This window comes from Ascaphus truei, chromosome 1, assembly GCF_040206685.1.
Source record: "Ascaphus truei isolate aAscTru1 chromosome 1, aAscTru1.hap1, whole genome shotgun sequence".
Classification (NCBI taxonomy): Eukaryota; Metazoa; Chordata; class Amphibia; order Anura; family Ascaphidae; genus Ascaphus; species Ascaphus truei.
The window spans coordinates 464,589,290-464,600,651 of NC_134483.1; the positions used below are offsets into that span (position 1 = coordinate 464,589,290).

Sequence of the window (11,362 nt, forward strand, 5' to 3'; positions counted from 1 at the left end):
CTGTTTGGTTTAACTTTGATTAACCAGAGAAGTGGGCCAAAACACTAAACAGAAACAAAATTTCAGGAAGCTACACGTTCTCTAGAAAGAAGGAATTGTGGGAGTTAGAGTATATCAATGCAATTCACTGTAGAACTTGTAGAATGTTAGGGTAATTATGGTTTTGGAACTTTAATATGCACATTTTTGTCCCCCCCAGAATGTGCTTTTAATACATAATTATGGTGTTATATCAGTGAGACTCCATTGATGCCAATAATCAGTGACAGACTTTAGATCAAGGAGACTCACAGAAAATCATTGAGAACTGACAGGTCTGTTTAAGATTTTTTTGCTTGTCACCATGTTGTCACTGAATATTGAGAGTTTCCTTTTAGAACGAAAACGAATATTTAATATTTACCATGTATTGACACACATGATTTCTTTGTTCACACATGACAAGAGAAGCAGAATGTCTCTCTCACATATTTTACGAATGTCTCATTCATTTAATAGTTGTCTCATGTCTTCAATTTCTCACTCTTAATAAAGCGTAATTTACATTTCCTAATTTTTGGATGGTTGCATAATGACATGCATTGGGAAATAAATTACATTATAATATTGCATGTACATTACTGTGAAGACTGAACCGAATACACAATATAATTTAAAAATGTAATTTCTTTATTCCAGTTGTCGAACTGTGTTAGTAGACAACCTCAAAGAACCAATACCTTTTTTAAAACTAATATTCCCATTACCTTTTTGAAGAATAATGGATGTATTTTAGGAAGACTCTCTCCTTTCTACTTTCTAAGCATAGGTATTGTTAAATACATAGTTTCTGCACATCACACCTCTAGATAAGTTCTCAGTTTGATACAGTACATGTGTCTAGATTTAAGGTGTTTCACATGCATCGATGGCCTTCAAAACTTTGGACTCTTTGAGCCAACAACCCATTAAAACACCAATCTCTTCGAAATAATACATTGTTTTTTTTTTTACTGGTATAGTTACCAAAGTTCTCCAAGGGCATTTAAATGGCCGTCCATTTTTATTTCCCTGGAGGGAGCACAGACAATGGTAACTACACTAGGGGTGGGATAGGAGTGGGTCCCTGAAGCTTAAAATAATGTACTTCAGCACCAGAAAAAACCCTGGTTCTCATGATGTAAAAAAAATGAGTAAAATAAAACAGCAAGCAGCCAGAATTGCTGCTTTTAATAGATGACCAAAAAACAAATCAATTGATGAATGCTGGTTACTGCTACCCAGCATTGTAGGTCTATCAACAACACTAACATTCTGGTATTAACACGTATAATGAGAATTGCCCCAATAAATCCCCCTAATTACTCCTTTAGTAGTTTTTTGTGATTTCACCATCAATAATTTTGTCTCTCTAAAAATACTTTCTCTGGTAAAATACTAATGGGGAGGTTCTATAAGCATGAAGTATAAAAAGCCTGTCATATGAATGGCTTTTTCATGCAATTACACACAGATGACTTTCACAAATCTATCCCTAGGGGCTATATTAAATAAAGTCCAGGGGCCAGTAATGCTTGTTAACAATCATTGAAATAAATGGCAGTTTACATGTAGTAATGGTTATAACACTTCCGTGTGGGAGTTCTAACCCCTAATATGTACATGTCAACTTCCATGAAGGACCCAATTACTGTAGCTCTGACAAACAAAAAAATTGCATTTTAGACTAGTGGAAGAGTATTGACTTGAAAGAGTGAGTGCAGCAGACTACCAGTAAGCCAGGTGTACTAAAGAAAACATACAATACATGGCAGGCTTGTTAATAATGAAAATCAAGACTATATGCGCTTAATAAAACATATATGCCAGGCTGACAACTAGGCAAAAGTGGAGACTCCATGTTTTGGGCAAAAAGTAGTCTTGATAAAGGGCTGCCTTTTTGCCTGAAACACGGAGTCTCTTTTTGCCTAGGTGCCAGCTTGTAATATGTTTTGATATTGTAGCTCTATTTTCTTTCAATATCTGTTCTATGCACTGCTTGTTGATTTTTTATTATATGTACGGATGCATGGTTTATGATTGTTTTCTATTGTCACATTATTGGCTTTTCTTGTCTAATGTACATTTAAATATATTAACATATGAAAACTTAATTGGTTGTTTATTTTTTTTCTCAGGGCACGTGTCCCTTCAAATGTTTATAAGCTTGTTAATAAACCTGGCAGCTTAGGTTCCTCAGTAATGAGTTAGCACATTCTGTGGTACTAGACAGGGTGATGCATGGAGGTGCTTGTGATGACGCTGGTCTGGGCTATGCGCGCGCTGAGAACCTCAGCCTGGTTCCTTGCTGCCACGTGGTCAGCAGCTATAAAAGTGCGAAGGACTCCAAGCCGCAGTCAGAAGAGCCGGAGTGCTGGCTGCAGAGATAGGGGTAGGTACAAGCGAGCATACACAACTACCCACCCAAATCAGGTTTCTGCAGAAGGGGTACCGGGGCTCTGCAAAGCTTACCAGTCAGGCACGCTGAGGGATAACTGCGTTCAAAAGTGATGCTGAGCGCCAGCGGTTGCCAGAAGCAGACTCTGCATGCCACCAAAGGGAGACCCCAGAGCAGCCACCAGCACAGCTTCAGGAGGCAGCCACATTGCTGGTACCCTGGCAACCCGCTGCTTCTGCTCCTCATCCTCCTGGCATCATGGACTCACACCTGCAAAGGTAAGTAAGAGACCTGTGAATCACAAGCGTCAAGAAACTTATATTTACTTACATGCACTATATGTACCAAGACGAGCCCGGCGTCCTTCTCCCTATTTCTTCCAACTTTCTTTCTGAATACCTTTCTTCCATTCTGCATCTTTCTCCCTTTTTCTTTCATTCTGCATCTTTCTGTCTTCCTATTATCTCCCCCTTTTTCTCTCGGTTTCTGTCTTTCCCTTTTTCTCTCTTGCTACCTGTATATTTTTCTTTCTTTTCACTCTTTCAGTTTTTGTTGTTGTTTGACTCTTCCTAGAGTTGGTCCCGCTGTGTTCATGCTCGCATGTTTCTTCCTGCCTTGCGTTTTCCTTCTTCCCTTCATTCTCGCCCTCTGTCTTTCCTCCTTTCCAAATGTCTCCCTCCACTCTTCCATACTCTTTCCTTATTGAACGCCTCTCTGCTCTTTTTCTTTCTATTCTTCAACGTTTCTCCCCCCCCCCCCCCAACCATTTCTATCTTTTCCTCTCTCCTAATTTCTTTTTTTTTCTTTTTTCTCGCCTCCCCATTTACTTTAACAATCTTTTTCTCGCCTCCCCATTTCTTTGGTCATCAGTTTCCCCCCCCCCTAAGATGCCTGAAAGTATTTTATATGTAAGTGTGATGTGCTATTATCAGTGTTTCTTTATGGAATGCCTCTGGTACTGTGTGCCCTGTCACGAAACTATTCACTTTCTTGCTCATCTGGTTGATGTTCTGTATCTGTGCATCAGCTCCACACAGTGCACATCCCTCTGACCTCTCCATCAACACAAACTCTTTCCTGTTTGTTCTCCTAATTTGGTTTCCTCCAAATACTGGTCATTAAAATGCAATGTATTAGAGCAACTGGAAACTGGCACATGGTTAAAATGTCATTATTAGGATCACGGTGTGGAAATATGCAGACCACAATAAAATTGTAGGATTGCAAAGTTGATCTAAGACTGCCCATATGTGTCCATCACTATAATTTGCTTTACTAGTTATTCGTGATTTGATAATTATGTAGTCTTTTTAAGAATACTTGATCTGACTTGATACATATAAAAATAGGTTACAGTACTTATGAGAACTACATTTCAGTAGATAATAGAAAAAACAGGAACAAGAGTAAATGTCACAGAGGAAACAAACCTGTACAGTATGTGTGGCCAACACAATAGGTATATAAATGGTGAAAACAGAATTCCCAAAAATTCAAGTAGAGCTCTACTTACAAATGCTTTTTAGATCCGATTCCATTTATTTTTGGAACAATATAGTACAATGTTTCAGGTTCAGATCGGATCTTTCATCGAGCTTTTGTAAGTACTGTAGAACTCTGCTTCAATGTTTGGGGAATTATGTTTTCTCTATTAATAACTAATACTGTATGTTAAGAAACATGTTACAGATTGTAAAACAAAGGTTAGTACTAAAATAAACAAACCAAATTTGAGACTAAGAACATAATATGAAGTGTGACTTCATCCATCGAGGAATAAAAACTGATGTAGGAAACATTAGTTCACAATTGATTGATATGTGAGTGTGAGCAATTATAAAGATAAGGAGGCTACTGTACTGTTTGTGTGAAACTAATATTTGATTCCTATCACAGTGTAGCATTTTCTCTTGCGTCATTTCAGGCTGGGGTCAAATATAAGAAGATCTTAGGTGCACAGGTTAACCTCCAAACATGTGGGATTTAATTGGGTCAAAGAAAAACTAAAACTGCTCTGACTAGAGATGGAAACTTTGACACATCCAATTGTAATATTGTGCAAAGTACCCTTTCCCACAAGTCATCATATAAACACTGTCTAAAACTGTAATTAGTGTATAGTTAAATATGGGAGCACTCATAATTCAGATGATACACTTTCATGGGTGCACGTCTTTATACAATGTTTGGAGGAATATCAGCAAAGAAACCGATGAGTAACACTTCCGTGGTCTTGTGCAAATGGTGAAAAATGTGTTGAAAATAAATGGACGTTTCAGTTTTTATTTAGACCTTTCTCAAGGTACCTTCTCATCTGTTTATTTTGGTAAATCAATCATTGACAGCCTTTAATAAATATTTATTTTCAAGCCATTACTTGTCATAGATCCATAGCTGGTTTAGCAGAGATCAGGAGACACGTGAATATTGGGGTGGAAGGAATGTATTAAGGGGACACATTTGCTCCAAATCCTCTGCTTTATTTCTGCCAGTGTTGGATGTACGAAACTTCTTCCCTTTGTTCCTTATATTTGGCACACTTCCCTTAGCAGCAGATACATAAAACACATAAAGATTGGGTATGGAATTCATGCAAATAAAATAGAAGTTTTCATGTAACATACTAGTTTAAGAAATCTCATACATCTGACTGCAGATCTCAACAGAGCAAACGTTAAGTGAATTGATGCAAACAGAAGGGAGATGGTACAGTTACAGATGTATATGTTAATACCGTAGATCCTATCACAGTATTGGAGAACAATAGAACCACAGTGGTGCACTGCATTAAAGAGGGCTAGACTGCTTAGATAAACTATTTTATTAGCACACAACGAACCTTAGATAGCAGTCGAGCACTTTTTCAAGCAGTGGATTGCCATGGTTCTAGCTTTCTCTGCTGCTTGTCTTATTTGGCCGGAGCACGCTGATGGGACTCCTGTTTGCAAGGTACTTGAATACTGGGGGCTTGCTGCCACAGTACAACTGATTTTTATTTTCATACCTACTCTCCCACTGCACCAAATGTGTTCAATGCACCCTCCAGCTATCTGTGACAACAGGGCTAATCCATCATATGAGTATCCACTTGTTAGTGTGTCGTCATTTAACCCTTGCAGTCACAGTTTATATCGGAGTGATGCTTTGATTGATTTTATGAAATCTAAATCCTTGATTTCTAACAAGAGGAGGACCCTTGGAACATTTATACTGTTTATATACACACAGATACCCAGCAAGCTCCAAAAGACCCCCAAAATTACCACATATATATATGTATATAAGTGTCAAAAGGAGTGCTACTGGGCGTGACTAAATGTATACAACAAAAAAACAAAAAAAAAACAGTGCTACATCCTAGATGACAAAAATACACCGTGAAATACCTATATATTCTCTTGAAAAAGGGTCATTTAGTTTAACCCTTTGGCCAAAGAGTCTTAAGCCTGCTGCCACTTTTAAGACATGACCGTTAGCATGTCCTAACACTACCTGAGTTAAAATTCTTATTTACCTCTATAATTAGAAGAATAGCCACAGTTGATCTGTCGTAACCCAGCAAAATGAAACTGACCTGCCAACTTGTAAAGTGGGGAGGGGCGAGCTTAAACCCTGGGGGGAGGAGCCACTAACCTCCAAAAACAGCTGAGACCAGCTGGACAAATGTTTTTTGTTGTTTTATACTGTTTATATGTCATAAATACCACAGCGGATTTTGAATGCACTGCTATGGGATCTGTTCCTTACTGCTGACTATCACAGTATTGTCCTGATTACCTCCTTTCCTACCTCCTCCTATAAACATTGTCCAAATCGCTTACTGGTTCAAGCAGAGGAAAATTGATGCAACTTGAAATATTGAAGACAGAGCCAACACTGTATGGCTTTATGTTATTTATATCATTCCATCGTATCTTGGCAATCATATATTCTAAGTTTTTTTGGGGTTTGTTTATCAGTTTCCTATAATTTAACTTCCTCAGTTAACGGTCAGCCTAGAATGTTCAGAGTTAAGAGTTCCACAGTGTGTCAATGTCAGAAATCCCAAACATGTATTTGCTTGTTTTGCACTGGTCGCCCAAACCTGTTTCAATGTATGGTCACATCTTACACTTAAAACTGTAGATGATGATTTTTAGGTATGGCTTTGAAACGAGCATGCTCAGCATGTCCGTTTTAGCCCACTTTGAACCTGGATAATTTCCAGCATATATATAGGATGGTCCAAGAACAACCACAGAAAAGAAATCCCATAGATTTGCACTCAACTTAAAAATATATCTGAGTAGATGGAAACAAATTTCCAAACCATATAGGATACCAGAAGGTTTAAAATACAAAACAAAAAATCTTTTATTTAAATATTAATTAACTCTTCTAATGAAAATACATAAAACATATATTTTTATAAATTTAACTTATATATAAAATCACCTAAAAGGTGCTCTAATGAAGGTGACAACGGAGTATGCCAGCGTGCAATATGGTATGGTAGATAGCGCATATGGGTGCCTGAAATAGGTACACTCTCCAATATGAATAGATGTTATAATCATACAATAATAAAGCTAAATTGTATGCGTCTATTTGTATCACCAACAGCTGATGGTTTGAATGTCCGCGCGGGCAGGCTGTAATATGCCTCCCGTGCTGAGTCTTAACAAACAAGGTAAACCGGCTTTAATAAGCCCAAAATACCCATAGAGCGTCACCACATGCTATGCAATAATGATCCTATGTTATGTGCTCCTCGCAATAGAATCTACTCAAATTATTGCCTAAATTGTGCACAGTTTGTGTGGTGCGCATATACACCCAATCGTGTTATACAACCAGTCAGCTGCAGGGTCACTGGCATTCACTCGCGCTCCGTCTCAGACTCCAGAACAGCAACCGGCTGACGTCATTAGTTAGCGCGTCGCCTACACCCGACGATCGTTTCACGCCTCTTAGCGCTTCTTCAAGGGGGGAGGAGTGTACATTCATTCCTGTAATGTACGTATTTATACACCTCCTGGGGGCGGGATTAGGGGCGTGTACCAATGAAAACGGGTCCCTATTGGTGTAGCTCCCGCAGTCTGATACCCAGACTTAAATGGCAATAGATATATGGCCATTGTTACTTATTACATGAATAACGTATGCAGAGATAATTGTCAGAATACTTGTATGGTTTAGCGATCCTCTCAACTGGTGAAGTACTGATTATGAAAAGGGAGTATGTACATGAATACTTTGCTGCAAAACAGAGGCGTGTCAATACCATTCCATATATTTGCATGCGTTTGTTGGTACCATAGGTATGGGGTACAGTGTGAATATGTGTGTAGGATTGTCAACTGACTGGGTAGACCGCCCAAAGGGTCAATACGGCCTGGCTAGTCATTAGATATCTTTAATTTGGCTAATCACCTGGATATATAGTGTAAAAATGGATACAAAATACTCTCTTTTGCAGGTGAGTAGGTTACCCGTGTGTAATATCATATATACACATGGGCAGATCCTTGTGACTTAGATGCATATGAGATGTTATGTCAGAGTGTAGGAGTGGCAGGTTTGGAAATTTGTTTCCATCTACTCAGATATATTTTTAAGTTGAGTGCAAATCTATGGGATTTCTTTTCTGTGGTTTTTCTTGGACCATCCTATATATAGAGTGTTCCTAATTTCCAGCATAGCCTGTGTTAACAATGCAGAATCATAAAACCTTAACAAAGACTACAGCATTTTGAACTTGTGAATTTGAGATTGGTATTGACTAACATTGCAGCCTAACTCCATTCATTTTCATTTTTCTTGTTGATTTATATTTCCATGTTTTGTGAGATTCCATTTTATTTCTCTCTCAAACAGAAATACTGTAGTTTCTGAAATGCTTAATATTTCTACTTCATAATGTTAACTTAAAGGACGTATTTTTACTTCAAGCCTTAAAGCAGAAAAACGTGAAAAATCCTGTTTTTAAATAAATCAGTTCTTTAGTATTAGATCATACAATGCAGTTTTTTAGACTCATAATGCCATTTTTAATCATCCTTTGGTTGCTATAGCAGCCATTTAGAACGTCATATCCACTTCCTCTTTTGAAACAAGCTCTCACACACCTTTTTGAGCTCTGCCGTTTTGCAACAAAGTATCACAAACAGATCTGTTGCTGTGTACCTAACATCTGACAGTCTAATCACTCTGAAAGCTGTAACAATAATGTGTTACACTTAGGCTGAGTCCATGGTAACTGCAGCCGTGCGGAGGCAAGCTGAGGCTGAGGGAAAGCGGGTGCTTTCCCTGGCCTTAGTTCGCGCGCTGTTGGGGGGCGGGCCAGTGACGTCACGGAGCTGGTTCGCCCTCATTGGACGAACCGCTTACGTGACCGGCCCTGCGCTCCTGTGAGCGCTGAAATGAAAAACATTTTAAGAGCTACGCCTGCTGACGCGCGAGCCCCTGCTAAAGCCGCTTTCATTGCGGCTGCAGGGGCTCACTGACAAGCGGCAGTGCGCCTCAGGCGCTGACCATGGACTCAGCCTTAGTAATGTAATGTTACATATCAGCTGTAGCATTTCACAGAATGCCGCTCAAAGTTAGAAGGCGGCCACTTTGTTAGGCACACAATCAGCCTTTTTACAGATTTATACCAGGAGCATCAAACGTTTGCCACTTAGGCTGCGCTTATAGTGCCGGCTACGCTACGGATGACGTCACCCGTCTCCGTAGCCGTTACAAAAGTTAGAATTTGAGTTTTGGTGACGTCTCTGGCTACAAGGGGGAGTGATGTCAGGCAAGGGGGGAAGACAGAGAGGCCGAGATCAGAGCAAGGGGGAAGGCTGAAACAGAGGAGTTGTAATTTCTGTTTGAATGCTGAATTTACTTTACTTTTACTTTAAATTACGGGAGAATTTACTATTTTAAAGTTGTTAATATAGTGTGTTTCACTTGACAGACACACAATCACACACAGGGTCGCCAACATAAATTATAGGGCCCAGGACAAATGAAAGGAGTAGGGCCCCCCGCCCTCCGAACCTATAGCGCAACTACCACGAAAAAAAAATTTTTTAGCGCGCAACTTTTACTTTACTGTTTTCTTCTTATTGTAATACAGACAAAAACATTACAATGCAATCTGTTTATGTTTATATTTTAAGAAAAAGACAGATGACTGCCTGGGTGGGTGACTGACTGCCTGGGTGGGTGGGTGACTGACTGACTGTCTGGGTGGGTGACTGGGTGGGTAACTGTCTGGGTGGGTGAGTGGGTAGGTGAGTGAGTGACTGACTGGGTGATTGACCTTGATCGGGTGGGTGCTGCTTCCTTGCCCGTCAGACCCTTCTGTCCCTGCGCCTGATATCCCTGCGGCTGCTCCCTGTCTCGGGAGGGGGCGGAGGTAGGTAGCCGGGGGGGGGGGCGAGACTGCCGGCTAATTCCGCTGCTGCTTCCCCTCTGTCCCACTTTTGGAGCGGGTGGGAACGGGGGGAGGGGAGCGGGCTCACAGGCAGCAGGTCAGACACCCTGCTTTCCCTGCACATGCGCGCCAGGGCGGGAATTGCCACTGACTCATGGGGCCCGGGACGCGAACCCCGGCAGACCCCCCTCCTGTTGGCGGGCCTGATCACACACACACACATCCCCCCCTCCCTGCACATCACACCCCCCCCCTCTCCATGCACTCACAATCACACATCCCCCCTCTCCCTGCACTCACACACACACATCCCCCCTCTCCCTGCACTCACACTCACACATCCCCCCTCTCCCTGCATCAGCAGCTATCTGATTGGTTTCTAGCCTGTCACATGGTGAGACCGTCGTTGTAAGGCTGCGCTTATAGTGCTGACGACGGCGAGGCGACATCGCCGTCGCATCAAAGCGACGGAGCGACAGTGCTATCAGAAATCTGGTAGTCACTGATATTTGATTTTTTCGGCGGTCTCCCCATGCGGCCAATCGGGAGCTTCTCCGTGCCTCTGCCCTCCCCTTTTATGATGTCATCCGGCGACGTCGCCTAAACGTCAAATACAACTCGTTGCTATGGCGACCGCGACGGGTGACATCATCGGTCGCGTCGCCTGGCGACGACTGTATAAGCGCAGCCTAAAAATCAAATTCTGCTGACTTCAGAGATTTAGGTCGCTCCGTCACCGTCGCGCTTATATAAGCCGGTGACAGGAGGGAGCCGGGCTCTCGCGCTGATGCTTCCTCTCCCTCCTGTCAGCCGGAAGTTGATGGCAGAAGCAAGGAGAGGAAAGATAGCAGTGACTGGGTGGCTGCTGTTGCCGGGTAACTGCTTTGTGGCGGTGCCACCGCGCCGCCGGGCCTGGAACAGCTGGGAGAGTTGTCCCAGCTCTCCCCCCCCCCGGCGGCCGTGGAACCCCGGTTCAAAATAACGGGACTAGAAAATGCCCAGAAATGTGGACTTGCTGTACAGCAGCTGCTGCTGCGAACATCACATTGTTCTCACCTCAGCAGCACTATCTGGCTCCTTCACTGTTTGGCACCCAGTCTTACAAATACAATAATAAACAATACACTTGTGATTCCTTAATCTCATTTTTTTCTGCAATATACTTTTTACAAATCTTTGGCAGATGGGCACATAAAATACCTTAAAAAAAAAAAAAAATATTAAAATTGAGACAATTAAAAAAAACTTATATAAAACGAATTAAAACAATTTCAGCCTCTAAAATTAATAATCCCTGTGATGCTAATTGAATTAATAATTGAGTTAAAACCGAGAACAGTGTTACAGTACCTGCCCATTAATCTCTCGGATGAAGCCACTGAATCTAATTGGAGCATTAAAGCTGCAGTTAAAGCAATATCCTACATGGTTGTTTTTTTTTTTTTAAATAAATCAGTTCTGTACCATGAGAATACTCATAGTATTAAAAAAATAAAAACCATTAAAAAAATGTTTTCATGTATTTTAATGTAACAAGCATTTTT

General features: G+C 41.0%; 1 protein-coding gene across 4 annotated transcripts in view; it reads left to right on the forward strand.

The window, feature by feature from the left end:
* Window positions 1–2,252: 2,252 nt before the first annotated feature.
* The window catches only part of NMU (neuromedin U), a 100,898-nt gene continuing 91,788 nt past the window's right edge, over window positions 2,253–11,362 (forward strand). For 2 of the 4 annotated variants that reach the window (XM_075578535.1, XM_075578563.1), the window contains exon 1: window positions 2,365–2,694. In XM_075578535.1, coding sequence (XP_075434650.1) covers window positions 2,529–2,694 — 166 coding nt within the window. In that variant the 5' untranslated portion in view covers window positions 2,365–2,528. Of the gene's footprint in view, window positions 2,695–11,362 lie in introns of all 4 variants that reach the window. The other 2 variants (XM_075578545.1, XM_075578554.1) reach the window with 2 other exon arrangements.